This window comes from Amaranthus tricolor, chromosome 1 (assembly GCF_026212465.1).
Source record: "Amaranthus tricolor cultivar Red isolate AtriRed21 chromosome 1, ASM2621246v1, whole genome shotgun sequence".
In the NCBI taxonomy this organism is placed as follows: Eukaryota; Viridiplantae; Streptophyta; class Magnoliopsida; order Caryophyllales; family Amaranthaceae; genus Amaranthus; species Amaranthus tricolor.
In genome coordinates this window covers 41943310-41962280 of record NC_080047.1, presented here as the reverse complement: position 1 = coordinate 41962280, position 18971 = coordinate 41943310, and the positions used below count along the sequence as shown (strand labels likewise).

The following is an 18971-nucleotide window of genomic DNA, read 5'->3' as shown; positions in this document are numbered from 1 at the left end:
AACTAAACATGATTGAACTCGAATAAAAAGAAATATTGCCATTTTAAAAGGATTAAAAAAATTGAGGAAGTATTATCTCAGGCCTCAGCTTCAGAATTAACATGATTAGCACTATAGAGTTATTCTGAACTTCAAACTTTAAGCTGTCTTTGGACATTTTTTGAATATACAAAGCACAAAGGCAAGAAATCATCAAAAATAACACAGTAAATAATCTACTTTGCTCTGTTTAATATATACACCTTTAACATCACTTGGATAGATTTACATCATCCATCTTATAATATAAATTTAATGGTTTAACAAGTGGCTTTGCTATCAATATAGTATAGTACATCAGAGTTTCTGATTTGTTAGATACAAGAACAAATTCACATTGATATTCGATAACTGTAATGAACATTATCATGAAATTTGTATCCATCACCCACCAGCCATTACTACGATCTCTATCTATTGTAAGCTTATCAGTGACACTAACTTTGAGATCCGCTCACGCGAAAGTGGCTACAAGATATTCAACGATCCATTAGATAATTATGATGATGAGTTGGCGGCAAAGTGATTGAAAATGGTCTCTAAAGTAGATTGGCTGATGCTATATTCCGCTATGCCAATTCGAGTCCTGAAAAAAAAGATTTTTTTACAAGGTTTAGAAACAAAGAAGAGCTTCAGTACAATCAACAGATTTATTCAGATCGTTACCTGTTTCGTTCTATGTGACCAAAAGCATCTGCCAATGATAAATTCTCCCCAAAAGGTAACTGCAAAAGAAAATATATATCATAACAGGTTCAGTAGAAGCAACCCTCCATGAACAGAGAAACACCCATGAGTTTCTACCATTGTCAACCGCTAGGTCACATGGAAGTGACATGGTCGCATGGCAAACATCAAGTTTTGCAAGCTAGAGCAACTTATACAGAAAAAAAGTGATACATGTATGGAGGTTTAGACTTTAGACTACTACACGTGGATCATCTCATGGTGGGAGTTGCATAAGGAAACATTCTAGATGAAGCTATGCATCACAATCTATGATACAACCCAGCCAGTTGGTACAGCTGGTAGGGATAGCAGTAGTGTTCCTACAGCTGCAACTCACCATTCATGTAAAGCTTGAGCACTCAAAAAGGGTTTACATGTAGCAGGACGAAATTGATATGCGAAATCAAATAAAGCTAGTGGAAAGTGAATAAGGATACTATGAGAGACTAGAATATTAAAGTTTGCAGATAGGACAACATGTCCCTCAATTCAATAGTAGGAAAAACTGTCTCAGATTTGAAATCACAAACCTTTTGAAGCTAGAGTGCCAACGGTCGCAATTATACTTCAACTACATTAGCTAATATAACAGACAACATTTACTTGCTAGCCCAAACAATGCCGCCGCCAAAGCCTTATTATTCCCGATCACTTGGTAGCCCAAAATACAATCAATTGAAAAAAAAGCTTACTACAAATGATCATGCAGGATTTACTATGATGGTATATGAGTGTGATCCAAAGCAATCACATAAGGATCTAAAATATATCATTAAAAAGCTTGAAAGCTGATATTCTCTCCAACAAAGTATTTGCATTGCAGGAATCTATACACAGGCATTACAGAAAGCCAACAAAGAAAAAATAAGCAAGGAGTGCAAGGTTGGAAGATTCTCAGTACCTGGTATCTGACACTCAATCCATTGCACCCCTGCAATGTTGCACCAGGAAATGATGATTGAATGAAATATTCTATTACAGTGAACTTCTCCTTGGTCAACCACCATTCAGAGAACACCAGTAACGGAATGCCACCTATACAAACATAATTTAGTGAAGCAAAGGCATTGGTATTCTATAATTATCCTATCTAGAGGAACCAAGTGGAACCACTTCCTATAAAGGGAAAGCTCATATTTCCAGAACAAAGGAAAGACTTTAACACAAAAAGGTATTTCCCAAATGAACACAAAGATCATATTACGCAAAGTAGAATAACAGTTGAAAACTATCACCCTGTTTGAATTGTTTACATAAGTTTCATACTCCCATCTCAATCTGGATCAATATTTACCAAAGAACATACCCATTTAGAGTAACAGTACTGTATATGTTACAGATTTAGCAGGATATCCACACAAAAAATTTGCTTTATTAGTTCACTGAAAAACTTGAAGTTCATACTACTTAAAAGTTAACACCACAGTCAATGTAATACAGATACAGATGATTCAACATCATCTGATAATCATTCTAAGTAAGCAGATCAACAATTAGCTGCTATTAAACTGGGAAACAAAGTCCATTTGCCAAATTTCAGCAACCATAGACGAAGTGACACCGGGGTCCAAAACATGAATTATTGAATTTTTAATCCGCCCCCCTTGGCCCTTAATAATTTATAATATATGATATAAAGGTTAATTAAGCATCACAAAATCAACAAGACTCAAAAGAAAATAAAAGGTATTTTTTGCTATTGTGTCGGTCATTCAACAATAAATAAGTTATTTGTATATTGGCTATTCCATCCCCCCCCTCTAAATTTCATGTTTTGCCCCTTCCAGCAACAATATTTGTGATATTATACTCCCAAAACTACTAGTAATCTAAGTGTTTCCAACCCAATCCAACATTACTCGTAATCTACGAACTCCCAAATCCAACATTACTTATGATCTAAGTACTCCCGAGTCCCAACCCAATCCATATTATTTTATATTGTTACAACAAATCCCTTATGATACAACATACTAGATTTTCATCCAAGGTGACAAGTTCCTTGTGGATATGATCCCTATTTCTTAATTACTTCAATTTAGGTGATACGACTTTATGCTAGGCAGTGACCCTACATTCTGGAAAAACATGTAATTTCCTCCTTTTAGCTCGTCATTCTTTCCCATTTTTATTATCTGTGGGGAAGAATTGATACACTTACAGTCCCCAACATTTTCTTCAAGTGAACTATGTATGCAGATTGCAGTCTGCCCAAGAATTAAGACGCAATATCACAATTCATAAATAACAAGATTTCTTATCAATACTTTATAATACTAGAAGGATTTGTTAACAGATCACTGACCTACTTGCTAAAATTATCAATAAATCAACTTCAAAATTCCTGCATCAATCATGACACAAGGCAAACAAGATCTAGCTGAATTATCGTTACTACAATAATTTCAAAACCCAAACCGTCTAAACGTAAAATTTAACTAGCAAGCAGCATGTTGTTATGAGCTAAGTACTCAATACTACTCATCCATGTTCAACACTGGCAGCTAATGTAGAAGAGAATATTGAAAACCTCATTGAGGGAAAAAACTAATTCATCGCAAGCACTTTGAGTGGCTTGAGGCTCCAAAATAACTAAGAAATGAAAATAATACGTCAAACTTTTCACATGATTTTTCAATCTCTAATCCCCCTATTTATATGATTCCCCTCTCTTATTCCTCTTCAAGCCACTATTCAAGGAGAATATCAATTTAATTCCTTCCTTACCCCCAATAGTCAGTCCTAGCATCAATTAAACAGGCAAATAAGCTTGAAATGTCCACAGCTGAACAGCGGTATGATATATGCAGGAAAATCAAGAGAGGATTCATGTTGAAAGAAGAATTCATTTTGTTCTTGTTTTGACCACAATATTAATCTTAAGCAAGGTCCGAGTGACTATTTTGGTTCACTCTTCAGAATCGAGATTTAAACTTGATATGAAGCCAGTAAGCAATAATTGTAAACAGAAAAAAAGCTACAGTAGTAAAATCACCAACTCAACAGCGGAAATTTCATAATGGACTATTGAGAAAGAGAAAACAGAGTAGGAAAGGGTCATACCCTCACGAAGTAGTTGATCTGATAACTGTTCACTGAAAAAACCATCAGATGTCATGCTGGAACTTACTAGAGCCTCTACTCGTTCTTCGTTGCCAAGCCAACGAGCTATCATGACTATCATGTCGCTTGACAAGCTAAGTTCAGCCACTGAGACATCGTTGGGAGTGATATAAGCAGCTCCGATGCACGTCTCTAGGTCGCCTAGCAAGCTTCTAGGCTGAGATGGAATTTTAGCAAGCTTCTCTTGAATCATCAGCGACAGGGCATGCAGTTGCTCCGAGTTTACTTCTGTTGGTTTCACCTGAAAGAAAAATGTAAAACCAAAAAAATATTCTCATGATTTATAAATCTCTACTATTTCTTGTTGTTAAGAAGGCCAACATAGGTACAGTTGAAGCAATGATTTTAGTTTGTACCTCTAATTCAAGATGATTTCCAAATCGTGTCTTCAGATGTTGGGGACTTCCAATACATCGTAACCGCCCCCCAACCTTCAGCCACCAAAAACAGAAAACTAATAAAATCACTAAAAGCTAAAAACAGCAAAGAGCACCCTACACAACATTCCACCACAAAAAAAAAACATTACATTACGGCAAACGCCATTAAGTGGCTCCTACCTAGGGTAGTGCTAGGGGATCAGGTGTACGCAACCTTACCCTTGTTAATGATAGAACTAACAAAGAGGTTGTTTCCAATTGACCCTTGGTAGCAAACACCAAGTGCAACTTCACATAAATAATAAGTGTACACGATTTAACGAGTCATTTTACTATATTCCATTATAATTCAAAACCAAAGAATTATATAACTTTGACCCCATTGAAATAGACTAAAAAAATGCTCTTGATACCATTATTCCCATCCTAGTGCACAGAGCCTGAGCTTCATTCATGCTGTGTGTAGTGAGTATAACTGCTGTTCTCCCTCGTCTTGTAGACAACTGGGAAATGACATCCCACATAAATCGTTTTGCTATAGGATCCATGCCTACAGAGCAAATTTCCCACCATGTAACTATATTTAGTCCAGCTTCCACAGTTAAGGAACACAATCGTAAAGACTGAAATATAGAAGTGCACAAACTTGACCACCAACACTTGGATTTAGAAATTATCACAACTAGCTAGGAGGAATATCAAGATAACCAGAAAGACTGAATCATGCCATCAACTCTAATTTAGAGTCTCATATCACTACCATAGTCAATGAAGTAAATCTTAGTTAGGTTTTGAGACTTGCGGTACGAGAAGCTAAGCAAGGGAACAACCTTAATCAAAGTGAAGTACCAAAAACACTTCGAGTCTGTGATCATAATTATTATGATTTATGAGCCAGGATAACAGATTGGCAACATTAAGAATCGGCAGTTAATCATCCAAACTTTAGACAAAGCACATAGCAGGCTGACATTTACATGTTTCAAATTAAATATATCACTAGGGCATTGATTTAGTCATTCACACACTCCAAAAGAACATCACAATTGAAAGCACATAAACCTGGAATGCAATAGATCAGAACATTGTATGGACTTAGAAACATGGTACGGGCGCAAAAACAAGAGAAGCTACGTTGAATGACTTTGCCTGGTACGATGAGGGACAATTTTCTTTTATTTTCATTCTATTTTCAATGATGCTAGAGGCCTAGTGGAGGTAAGAAGAGAAAATACCAACTTACAAGGTCCTCGTAAACGTGGTCTTTGCAAAGAGATAACAATGGAAGAGGTGAAAAAAGCTCTCAGAAAAACGGGGAGGGCCAAAGTAATCGGCCCAGATAATATTCCTATTGAAGTGTGGAGTTGTTTAGGCGAAAAGGGTGCTTCATGGTTGACAAACCTATTTAACATTGTTTTAAAAATAACTAGGATGCTAGAGGAATGGCAGGGAAGCACACTTAACCCACTATATACAAACAAAGGGGATGCTCAACTATGTGGAAATTATTGAGGGATCAAACATCTTGGTAAAATATAAATCAACAGAAAAGTCAAAATGACCAGGTGTCATGCCAAAATAACATTGAACAAAATATGGAGTCCTACAACATTGAAAAGTCAAAACCTTCAAGTGAAACTCAATCAATTCTTTTATATATTGAAGAGAGTAACAATAACCAGTTGTCATCCAAAAATAAAGAAGAGATACTGATAGGGAATAAAAACGAGAAGCAATTTTGGGAGCCCTGAACAACCTAACAACTGTCGCGTGAGCTTGCTAATATGACTGAATTGGTTCACGTCCCAATCCATTTCAGGTCACGAATGACATACAAATGGGAACATCTGAACCAATTTCTGCAAAATGGGTTTGACCGGTGTTTGGATTCTATAGATAAACCCATATATGATATAAGAAATAGGACATTTGTCTGATCAGTGATGCTTTATCACATAAAAGTACCTGTAGAAGGTTCATCAAGTATGACAATAGGAGGATCTCCTATCATTGCGATAGCCACAGACAACTTGCGCTTGTTCCCCCCACTAAGGGAAAAAGATGGTTTATTGGCATGCTTCAACAAATCAAATTCAATTATCTTCTCCATAACCACCTGGAAATTCAGCAAAACAAGGGCACAATAAGAAAAAATTAAACCACACAAGACAACAAACAATACAAAGGTAATTGGCTGAAAACAAAAAGGTATCAAGAAAGTAAGATTAGACTGAACAAAGCACAGTCAGCCAAGCTTTTGGGGCCGCTAACATTAAACTAGAGAAAAAATATTTCTCTGAATGCAACATAATATTTCAGAGTTCAGAACATTCAGTTGAAGTGCAAAATATTTACATACCTAGTAATGGAGAAATAAGAAACAAGAGAATATTAAAGATTTCAGAAACAACCTTCAGCATATAGTATTACCATTAATAACAGAAAGAATGTGTTCCATGACATTACATACCTCTTCAATCCGATGGTCAGGTACTTTTTTAATCCTTGCATACAGCTCAAGGTGCTCCCTTGCAGTCAAATGTTCTAACAAAGCATCAAACTGGGGGCAGTACCCTATCTGCTAAGTCAACAAATTGATAGTCAGTCTAAATCCACAGATACGTGTATTCTAGAGGCAAAACTAATTAAAAGAAAGCAAGACACACATGCTGACGAGCGGCCTTGGGATCTGACTGTATATCTTTTCCAAATATAAATGCAGTTCCCTCAGAAGGGTATTCTTCTCCTGCACATGAAAGTTATTGTACAATATTGATCATTTAAACTATATCAAGGTCAAGTTTAACATATAACTTGAACAATCTACATAAAATTTCCCATCATGGTCATAAGCAAATGAGATTCTAAATGCTGCATCAAATGTAAGGTTGATTAAAAAGATCAATTATTCCCTTCTAATAAGAAGTTTAAATACAGTTTCTGCAAACAAATTTTACCCCAAAAATTTATTTTCTTGGTTTCTCCATTCAGGCAGAGGTTCTCATTCTCTAACACACCTAAGCACAGAAAATGCATCCTATATAGCTGCAAGCAGGGAACCAATCTGAAAGAAGAGGACCTTGTATAAATTGACATGTAAATGACAGAAGGTTACTGGTATAGATATGGCACGAGCCAATTGGGTTTGTGACCATATTTTTCCAAGTTTCTGGGAGGTGATCTAGGATTATCTTTTACCACCTTTGCACTTCGTTTGGATAAAGGAAATTTGAGGCAAAGGGGAGAAATTTGGAGGCATATAGTTCCTTTGTTTGGATACCAATTTTAAAGGAGAGGGATAGGGAAGGTAGGGGTTTGAAGCCTTAATTTTGTTGACAACCAAATCTCCAAATGTGGAATGAATTGGAATGAAAATGCTATTTCACTTCCTAGCCCTTCCTTTCCCTTTTTTTAAGTGTGACTCATAAATGACTCTAAGCTATATAGATGGATGAACTATGGTGGCGTATGGAGTGGAAGGTGAGCATACTGTGCATAAGATTGTATGAAACATCAAAGGCAACAAAGGGTACTGCTGCTGCTTGCTTAAATGAGCATTGTGCCCCTCGTTCGAGCACCCCCCTTTTGGCATGTCTGATGTTGCTGCGAGTTTTCTGGAAGTTGCTGCCTGCTTGTGCTCATTCGAGCAACCTACTCTGTTTTGTTTACGGGATTTAAAATCCCTTGTTTCTTCCCCCACTATAATTACATTTAATTATTTGCTCTACCACAGGTTAGAAGCATTTATGAGTGTGTTCTAAAGCCAAAAGCATAGGGTTTAGTGAGAGAGCTATTCTATAGTAATCGTTAGCAAGTGATCACACTTAGTGTTGGATTCAATCTCAATGTAATCAAGAACACTAGCAACACATCAATAAAATGGTTTTGAATTGTTGGGTGGGTTTTACAGTCTAAGAACACATTGTCATAGGATCATTTCCACAAAATGTTAAGCTAGATTTGGTCATTTGCTCTAAGCCTTCTAAACAAACAAGGGGGACTTATCCTAATTATTCCCTGAGCTTCCTTTCCTTTCATTCCCTTCCCCTTCTCTTCCTTTCCTTCCCTCCAAAATTGTTGTCCAAACAAAATGTTAATGAAGAGAAATTTTGATTATAAGGTTACTGGGAAAAGTATGAACTGCAACTTTGTTATTTTTGTTCCCAAGAAGGATCATTCCCACAGTTAGGAATAATCGATCATTGATTATTTGTTTTAATGATTAGAGTTGACAAGATTGGCACGATAGTTCTGCCAAATAATTAGAATTTCTGGACACTATTCGTGTGTTATTTCATACAGAGAAATCATGGATGAAGGTTTTATTGCTAAAGAGATTGTGGATGATACTCATCTGAAATGAGTGTGAGGCAGTTCTTATGTTAGAATTAGCATAGAGAAAATATAACCCAAAATGGGGCTCTATTCATGAATTATTGAGAGCAAGGGGTTGATGGACTGCGAAGGCTTTCTGTCTCATGCTTAATTTTCAAAAATAACAAACAGTGCGCCTACAATAATAACAAATATTCAAGACTTCAAAATTATTTGAGATTTTCTTGAAAGCCAGAATTATTTTAGCCAAACAACTAAATTCAGGATTTTGATATTTTTCCTTTTTTTGTTAACAAGAAAAGCGAAGAAGCTGAGCGATAGAAGACAAGAGTATACACTTATTGAGATCAGATTGACTTCATGTTATACCTCAGTAAAATCATATTATATTAGATGCCTTGTGATTGTATAAAGGATGATGAAAGTATAAGTTGCCAAAACATCTATTAAGTGATCCAGTCAGGGGTAATTTTGTGCAGTGTTTTAAAGGAATACCAGATAACATTGACAATGTGGTTGTTTTTCCAGCTCCATTTGTTCCAAGAAATCCAAAACATTCTCCTTCATGGACAGCAAAAGTTAGTGAATGAACTGCAACTTTTGGACCTTGAACTTCTCCACCCGGGTAGACCTAAAATTCCACATGTTCATCTTAATTTCGAGTATTTATAACAGTAAAATCATTAAAAAAAAAAAGAAAAAAGGACTGCATTCAAACAGTAAAGAAAAGCAGGACACCTTTCGTAAGTTACGCAAGTATATAATAGCTCTATCCGCAGCACCAGAAAGCACCCTGTCTCGTTCCTCCTTTACATCTATATCTTCATCAATGTCGACAGCCGCAGAATCAGATGAACCCAGTAAAGGTTCCAACATATTGTTACTATTCATATAGCGTAAACTCTTGATTCTTCTCCAACAGCAATCAATTGTAATGGCAGATATTTTGTGAGGTGGTAGAACTTCAAGTCCAAGTGTCAATAAGAAATAGAAGATGCTCTGCAACATCAAGGAAATGGTCAAAAAAGAATGTAAATGTTTCTCCTTGTAGTACACGAAAACAATTCACATTCATCGAGAATGTTCAAAAGGTTGGTTGAACTCAAGATTAGAAATTTATCTGGCAATGCTTCAAAGTTATTTATTATTAAGTAAAAACACTAAACATTATATTGTTGCTATTTTTCTCCTTTGACGAACAAGATCTAGCAATACACAATCCAAAATTTTGGTTTTGGAAACATTAATAGTCAAAGAGTACAAACAATGCATTCCAGGTTCCCCATCCAGAAAACAAAAGTACAGATTATCCCAGCCCCATTCAATCTCCCCAATCAAGTAACTCCCAAAAATTCCCAAGTTAACTTCCACAATAAAGATAGAATTAAATTGTCCTAACACATCATTTAATGTTCATTTTAGCTCATTTTTCTTTCAAAATCTCTCAAACTGAATGTATAGCCAGCAAAAAACAACAACTTCAACCCAAAATTCCTCAATACGGCAAACAGCCACCTCCAACTAGTACACACCTCACATGTAAGTAAACATAGGTGTAACTGTTTAAGGCTCCCTGTTAACTCCAAAAAGCAACCATATATCTCAAGCAATCACCACATTAATTCATCCTTGTCCAAGCCAACATCCACAAATGAACTTTGCCACAGTAGGAAGAAATGTGTGACCAGAAAAGACCCTTAACAATTCCCTATTCACAACCTAGCATCCTCTCTTGTACCTAACAATATAAGATTACGTGTATTCATCTCCTTTTTCCTTCCCCCCACCTCTTAACAATTGTAACCATAAGATGTTAGGAAACACACTTTTACATTATGTCCCTTATTTTGATGGGGCCAAAAATTTATACTTCTTTGATTTTGGATTGTAAGGGACTAAATTAACATGACTCATTAAAAGTGCATTTCTTGTTCATGTGAAGTTGCACATGATGTTTTCTACCAAGGGTCAATCGGAAACAACATCTTTGATAGTGCTATCACTAACATGGGTAAAGTTACGTACATCCGATGCCCCCAAACCCCAACCTAGGTGGGAAGCACTTAACGTCATTGGGTAATGGAGTGTTTTTGTAGTTACAGCAAACTGTAGGATCAGATATTTGAATAAAAGCATTTCAAAAATAATAATTAGGGATTAGAAAGAACCTCAAAACCTAAATAACAAATCGAGGCACCAGAAACATTCCAGTCAAAAACTCCGTGACTGGATTTATCTTTCATCCCTTGGCGTAGAAGGGCAAGTGATGCAAGTCCATCCGCGAAGCAGAATCCAGGTGATATTCTGAAAATGTTCTGCAAAGTATTAACAGAATCAATTTTCAAGACATTTATGCCACCACAGTCAAGTAAACTAACAGAAAAGGGAGATAGTCAGTTTTCAGTCCAAGCAAACTGATTGCAGGCAACTTTAGACAGCATTCAGAGTCAAATCTTAGAAGCTTGTTTGCCCTTCATGCTACAGCATTAAAAAGACACCAAGGAGAAAGAAGCAGCACAAACATACCAAAAATGGCAAACTTAAGTTTCAACACCCTTTATTCCAAGGGCATTTAGCAAGTATCTCTATTTAATAGATAGAATGTCAAAAGTTGCAACAACCATTGGCATTTTAAGTTCCATTCATTTTGTAACATTTCGCTTTTTTTGGATCAATAAGGAATCAGCTAAGGGACTGTAAGTCTTAAACAATGGATTAGGTTATCATTATCCTGAAAAGAGGAGGCTCTTCCAAGCAATATGGAGAACGGCAAAAGAATTGACAACCCAGATCAGCGAGCAAGACTATCAGAGCACACATAAAAATCTAGAGATCCAATGCTGAGATTTCTACCATATATCAATATTCAACACTGTTAATTTCTTCTAAAATAAAGGTCTTGAGACAAGTTATGAACATTGGAGCATGAGCAAAGATCGGTATGACACTAGACTCTTCATTTTACCTCAAGTACTTGTGTTTGATCCTCAACACATTAACAAGGGTATGACACTTGGGCACTTCATTTTGCACCGAAATCATGAAATTGTCCCATAAAACAGCCAAGTTGAATATTTTAACCCATACCCGCGTCCGACATGGGTACACGAGTCCAAGTAACATCAGAAATATCAATATGATGATAAATATTTCAGATGATGATAAAATTATAAGTTTCTATTAAGTCCTAATTTTCTGCAGCAGCGGATTAAATGAGCTTCATTAGCACACACAGAAGCAAACAAAAATACTGTTAAAAGAATCCAAAACCTGAAACACAGCAAAAGATGGTAGAGCTCGAACCTTAAGATAAGAATTTACATTTGAAGTTGTCTCCATAACACCCATTATAAAGGAGATCACCATAAGAATAAGCCCAGTAAAAAAATGGACCAGCAGAACCACATTCTACAAAAAAGACATTATAACTGCCAAGTACAAAACCAAACTGCTTAACTTACAAAACACCATGCAATAAAAATTAGAAGAGACAAACCTGCGCAGCACTGTGGTCAGAGAAAAAAAATGTCATACAATATGTGGAAGACGCAACAGCTAATCCATACCCCAGAAAGATGGCAACTGTTGGACAGAAACCTCCAATTCCCACAAACTGATCCAAACCTGTGGACCAATAAACATTTCTAATCCTCAGATACACAACTGGAAGAAAAAAAAAATTAAACAAAATACATCCAAGTATCCAACTTCTAGAAAAAAGAAAGAGTTGATTGCAAGAGTATATTATCCCGACAAGAATTTCCTGTTATTTGCACTCACGATGAACAAAAAGAAAAATGAGAAGCATCACATAACAGATAACAAATCTGAAATAAAAAACTCAACAAGACCACTCATGGATCGCTTCAGGGACAGAAGAAGCAGAGTAAAAGAACATATTTTCTTTGCTTACTTCCAAAGTACTATAACATAAACTCATATATCATTCACAGAACAGAACCACAATCAAAAATTTAAACATGGAAGATATAGAAAGAACTCCCCATTTTTGATAGCACCAAACTCGATTATGCTAAGGGAAAAGCTTAAATTTATTCTACTTATTGTGCACCAGCTACTAAGACAGAAATTTCTATGAAGAACCATTCAGAAGAGGATAACAAATAAACATAACACAAATGAAGACCGGTAAAGTAATAACAGTAAATAAAAATTTTAGCAAACATGTTTCCTAACTGTTTTTGAAATCCTCCCCCTTTTTATTGTACAACCCAAGACATGTATTCTGCCATAGGGTGAGACCTAAAAAGATCTAAAGGACGGCAACAGCATAAAGAATAAACTGGAATAGTTAAAACGCTTTTTTAAGTAGACTGTTAAGGCAAATTTCTACACTTGAAAAATTGAGCATGCAAAACTATAATTTTAGAAATGCTAGTTAACCAATGTGACACAGGTCTTTTCCCAAGAAATGAGGCATACCAAAGATGTAGAAAAGAACAACTGCAAATGCTGAGGGAAAAAGGAAGCTGAAGAAGTCCCATACATAGGTAGAAGCCCAATACGATACTATAGAAACCTGAGGCAAAACATATGGCTACATGTAATTTCACCAAAAGGGAGAATTACTTAAATCCAGCACAATAGATAAGCCAAAATGAATAGAGAGGACCAAAAGCATCATACCCCACTCAGTAACTGTTGATGCTTAGCTTTTACTTCCCGCTCCTGAATTTTCACTCATTTATTAGATCAAAACTGATAGTCCTCAAATATTGCCAACAATTAAGTGATTATAGTCATCTCAAAAACATAAGAAAGCAATGGTAATAGATAACGGCCACATTAATGAGGGCAACATTACTGTCGAATATAGGTGAACCCAGCAATGAAACAGGTCATCACATACTCCACAGTCCAGAGCCAGGAGTTCAAAGCAACTTACATAATGCAAATGAATTTTAAAAGTACGGACATAAATGTCTTTCAGAAAAACAGAGGGAAAAACATGATCGAAATCTCAAGCTCAAGTTAGACATCTACCACATCTTATATAAAAAGACAACATCGAGGCCTTATTCCCAAAACATGGAGTTGGCTACATAAATAAAAACAAATCAACTAAAGAGAATGTCCGCAACAATTATCGTTTTCGATCTGGAAAGTCTCATGCTGTATGCACTTGTAGACCCGATTTCAGTATATTCTTCTTCACCCCCACCCCCACCCCCACCCCACCGGTCACTCCCACCATGCAAACCATATTTGGTCTCCCTTGTCTTCCCGTATAGTCACATTCTGTCCAACTATAAACTTTCCTGACTGAACCATCTTCATCACTAGTCACACATGCACAACCCAACGAGGTACATTCTACTTTAATTTATACCCAATATCTACCACTTAAAACTAACGTCATTTACCTTTAAACTCTAACAATTACATTACGCAACAAATAGATCTTACATAAGCATAATACAGTCATAATTGTTTCACCAAAGCCTAATTTTACCATCATCAAGCAACCAATAACTTGTGAACTCAGGAAGACACGGTCATTATGAATGATTGACAGTAAACCAAAATAAAACATTTTCCATAAAAACAGAAAATGAAATCCTACAACATAAAATATACCTTTACTATAGGAACAGCAAATGATGCAGGGATGAAAGAAAAAGCTATAGAGACGATAATTGCAGCTGAAAATGCATCTAGATCCTGCAAGTCAAGAATTTAACATGAGCTGTATGACAAATTGTCCAAGTTATATCACTGCAAAGGATACTCAAAGCATGTCCATTTAAAAAACAAAAGAGAAAGCCTGGGGAAAATTGTCTTAAAAAAGCTAGTGTCAACAATACTCAACATGACTACAGGCAACATTTGCAAGCCCGTACTTCCTTTAGACAGCATCTTGATCGCATACAAATTTATGTGCTCTTAACTAGGTGACTAAGCCTGCGTTGGATATTTAAAATTTAATTTATTAAGTTCAATGTTTATCAAAAAATAGAGAATAGTAGCATGAGAAGGCACATCCACACTCGAGCACGCACACATACATACACACAAAGACAGATCTATGAAATAAAGATATATATTGGACAATCCTGAGTTGATTCATTTGCTGAGCCAAAAAGAACTTATTTACAGGTCATGTTTCAGAATGTTACACAAGGTAAACAGCACCAGATATTACAAACTTTTCATTTAAGAGCTTGAAATGATTCGGCTCGGACTTGCTACATTGATCTCCAAAATAAAGAGTAAAACAAAAGTTTACTGAAATTCGTTAAAACAAGTCAAAATCACTACACTATTTCCTCAGAGACTTGAAGAGAAATAAGGAACAAAGACTCTTAAACTGCCTGTTAGAAACAACCATTCAAGGGGAATATGCAGGTGAAAATTGTAGAATTCACAGCGTACGGTATCTAAAGAGGCCAATCAAACTTTCACCTGGAATTATGAACTGAACAAAAGAGAATAAAAATTATCTCAGTAGTATCTAATCATACATGGTGTTGGAGGTGTTGGCTATTTGTCATCGGTAGAGCATGATTTCGTGTTTGGATTGTCATGTTACTATCAGAAACAGCAAACCTTAAGATTGCTGAATTCATCAAATTAATATACGTTGGCGCAGCATGCTGACAGGTACTGTTATGAAGCACATTATATCCCAGGGTTCCATCATCATATGGCTTGTCCATTACAACAGCACCATATCTGCACAGTGAGAGACAATCAATGAAAAGAGAAACCACATCAAATTTACAGATCCATGATACAGATATATAGTTCTTTAGTTTCGGATTATAATGGAGCAATGGACTATATTAAAATAACTCATTAAAAGATGTGCACTTCTTATGATGTTTGCTACCAAGGGGGTTATCAGAAACAACCTTGTTGCTATCACCAAGGGTTAGGTTGCATAATCCCACGTAAGTGGGAGCCATTTAATGGCATTAAAGTAATGAAGTGTTAGGGTGATACAGATCCAGAAACTCTAATTATAAATAGAAAGATACTATATGAATTTATGAAGTAGCTCCTAAGTCCTAAAACCACAAAAATGAATGAGAACATTTATTTGTTGAGACTAATTACATATAACCATGAATACGACCACAATCTAGCAATCAGAAATGGTCATGGGCTATCCTACGGCTGTTCAGGTAATCCAAGGATCTGCCATGGTCAGTACACAAGTGCTTAGGCTTTGTAGCACAGTCTTAAGCTGTCTATTTTTTAATGTTACATCATACCACCCATGCAACGATGATATTTATTATTAAACAAGATCAATAAAAGTTCCTAGGGAATCGTTTTTCATGCAAAACTGGATGGTAGGCAAAGGACTAAAATGGGCTCATAGCCATGATAAGAAAACAAGAAAACTTAAATCGTGACCGTAATTTGTCTTATAATAAAAAAGGTTGAAATGGGAAAAGTTTGCCTGTTTGCTTGTTTCCTTATCTTTGGGTACCCAAGCTAAGTTTGCTTGTTTACTTATCTTGGGTACTGCCAAGTAAGCCTACCCATAGCTAAAATGGGCTCGTACCCAAGATAAGGAAACCACATCACCCCATTACCGAAATTGTGACCGTTCACATTTTTGCACTATGATTAATGCTACGGTATTGTTGTCAGTATCTTTCTGGTCAAATAAATTGCAAAGTTACCTAACATGAAAGGGAAAGAGCATGTGATGGCATTAAAGTAGAGCTTAAACCTTAACTCCTAAGTAAAATAAGAAACATAAATATATTCAAATTGCACTTATGTACTATTAACATCCAATAGTGAACTCAAAAATAAGATTGCAAGTTAAACGAAAAATTGTGATGGCAGAGAAGTAGAGTTCAAACCTTGACTGATAGGATTCATTCAAGCTAGACATCAAAAATTCACTCATAGACAGTAGCTTTGGGCCCAAATTCGGCCCAGCAGCCTCTATGGCATCTGATAGAACCTTTTGTGGATCTGGAAACCTGTAGGTACTTGGTTTGAATTCCTGAATCCAGCCACCGTCAATTTGTGATGCAATCTGAAATAGCAATCATATTCAAGCTTTTGATGCATGCACAAGTTTATATGCTATCATTCATCAAGTTTTTCTTCAAATTTTTTTGAAATGATCAAAAATATTATACTCCCTCCGTTTCTTTCAAATGTCCCATTTGCTTTTGGGTTACTATTCATCAAACATTCTTAAGTTGTATTTTATTTTTAATCCATTCATTAAAACATAGTCAAATGGGATCTTTTTTGATTCGTCTCAATATAAGGTTTTATTAATATCTAATTTTTATAATTTTTAATTATACAAAATTATCGCTATTAAGTAATTAAGTATTGAATTAGTGCATTGGCAAACGTGCAAAAAGCAAATGGGACATTTGAAATTAAACAGAGGGAGTATTATTTAAACAAAAAGAAAAGAGGCAAGGAAGAAATCTAGGAAAAATAATTTTGAGCACCATACATCTTTTGAGATAGGATAAGATAGATCAAACGGAAGTGGAGCACCACCACCACCACCTAATAGAGGATTGAAGTATGAAGTCGTAAATGTTATAGATTTCTGGTCAGGATGCGGCTTCAGTTCAAGGAAAAGAAGTCCAAAAAGCAGGAAGACTGCTGGGATTAGAATCTGAAAAACAATTGTTTTCTGATCTCTCCTGGCAGAAATGGCTCTCTTTTTAAGTAATGCCTTTGAGTGCTGCCAAAAATCTGACCTTGAAAGTATAGAGGTACAGCAAAATTGCATATATAGGAAGTTGATGAACCACCAGACTGCAGCAAAGAACACTTTCACAGTCCTTCCCACAATAACACACATGACCATTATAAAATCCTTGTAACTTCCGCAAAGCTTTGCAAAGGAGTTTTTTTTTGAAGGATGATATTCAGAGGCTTGAGTAACAACACTATCATGGCAAATTGTTTCATCCTTTGCAGACTCCAATTCATCAAGGTCCGATCCAGCCACTCTCAAAAATACCTCTTCCAAAGTTGTTACCGAGATACCATAACTTTCAATACCAACACACTCATGCTCAGAAGCACTTGCAGCAGAGTCCAATGTTGACCTCTTCATACAGCTTTCAAGTTCCTTGAACATACCCTCAAAACAAGATGAAGATGTCAAAGGGAGCTTAAAAGATATTTCTGTACCCACCTAAGAAAAAAGATACCCCATATAAGCATGCAAGGTTATCATAGTATCTAAACCACAGATATTCAGCCAGGTTATCCGAAACATTCAAATTCAAATTTCGCATGCAACAGCCATTGATTCATACAAAAATTACATTGTGGTTATGGGTATATACCAAAATAGTGACATCATTATGTCCAAGATCAATCAATTTCTTCAAGTTTTTTGATCCTAATAAGAAAGTACCAAAAATATGATAAAACTGTATAGTATCCCAATTTTTTGTCAAGAACGAATTACCTCACTCACAACAGAGGCTGAAGGAATATGGTGACGAACGATATCTGCAGCAAAAGAAGCACCTGGCGCAGTCTGAAAATAAAAGAGGCAACAATAATTGTTAGAAGCAACTTACTTATTGAGAAACTAACTTAAATTATGATCCAAATATGCACAAAACTGAAGCTAACCTTCACTAGAGTAAGGGTGTAGCCAACACCATATTGATGCTTCAGGAAGAGGGAGCTGTAAAAGTAAACATTTTGATTTTAGGAGTAGGTAGGTAAAATGCATATTTATAACACCTTTTAAAAGTATCCAATCATTAGGGGGGAAATACGCCTAGAGACATACCATCAAACAACCCCAATCCGAGTTCTTTCAGTGAAATAATTCTAATCCCCCCCCTCCTACACGTAATAACATTAAAGTTTAAAAATCAACATGTAACTTCAAGGAACAGAACAAACAGATAGCTCATTTTCTTTGATCACATTTCAGTTCAACATGGTGATGCATGAGATAAGAAGAAACCTTCCACAACATTTCAAAGAGCCATTTGCCATGATAGCTATACGATCTCCCAATACTTCAGCTTCATCCATTGAGTGTGTTGTTAATAATACAATTCTTCCTTTCTTAACCTTTTTTATAAGCTGCCAGGTCAAGCGCATTGAATAAGGATCCATTCCACTTGTAGGTTCATCTAGAATAATAATCTGTGAAAGATAATTTTAAAAATCAGTTGTAGAAAATACAAGAAATATGAATCCCTAGATCAAAGTGATGTTCTACCTTACTGTTCCCTATAAGTGCAATTCCCAAGGAAAGCTTCCTTCTCATACCACCAGATAAACAACTTACAAGAGTGTTAACTTTGTCGGATAGACCAACCTGCCAACAATTCAGAGCATAAAAGCCACCATTCACCAATGTTTAGAAACGGAAAATTAGCC

General features: G+C 35.9%; 1 protein-coding gene across 2 annotated transcripts in view; it reads right to left on the bottom strand.

Annotated features, from left to right (window-relative positions):
- Window positions 1-213: 213 nt before the first annotated feature.
- The window catches only part of LOC130813371 (ABC transporter A family member 1), a 33805-nt gene continuing 15047 nt past the window's right edge, over window positions 214-18971 (bottom strand). For both annotated transcript variants that reach the window (XM_057679203.1, XM_057679207.1), the window contains 24 exons: window positions 18811-18909; window positions 18550-18734; window positions 18207-18261; window positions 18037-18108; window positions 17062-17757; window positions 16445-16623; window positions 15089-15299; window positions 14205-14288; window positions 13254-13295; window positions 13050-13146; window positions 12103-12230; window positions 11910-12014; window positions 10775-10921; window positions 9345-9605; window positions 9102-9237; window positions 6938-7017; window positions 6742-6849; window positions 6237-6387; window positions 4685-4821; window positions 4248-4322; window positions 3832-4132; window positions 1670-1803; window positions 706-764; window positions 214-625 (listed from right to left, as the gene is read on the bottom strand). In XM_057679203.1, the coding sequence (XP_057535186.1) occupies window positions 538-625; window positions 706-764; window positions 1670-1803; window positions 3832-4132; window positions 4248-4322; window positions 4685-4821; window positions 6237-6387; window positions 6742-6849; window positions 6938-7017; window positions 9102-9237; window positions 9345-9605; window positions 10775-10921; window positions 11910-12014; window positions 12103-12230; window positions 13050-13146; window positions 13254-13295; window positions 14205-14288; window positions 15089-15299; window positions 16445-16623; window positions 17062-17757; window positions 18037-18108; window positions 18207-18261; window positions 18550-18734; window positions 18811-18909 (3630 nt within the window). In that variant the 3' untranslated portion in view covers window positions 214-537. The remainder of the gene's footprint in view (window positions 626-705; window positions 765-1669; window positions 1804-3831; window positions 4133-4247; window positions 4323-4684; window positions 4822-6236; window positions 6388-6741; window positions 6850-6937; window positions 7018-9101; window positions 9238-9344; window positions 9606-10774; window positions 10922-11909; window positions 12015-12102; window positions 12231-13049; window positions 13147-13253; window positions 13296-14204; window positions 14289-15088; window positions 15300-16444; window positions 16624-17061; window positions 17758-18036; window positions 18109-18206; window positions 18262-18549; window positions 18735-18810; window positions 18910-18971) is intronic.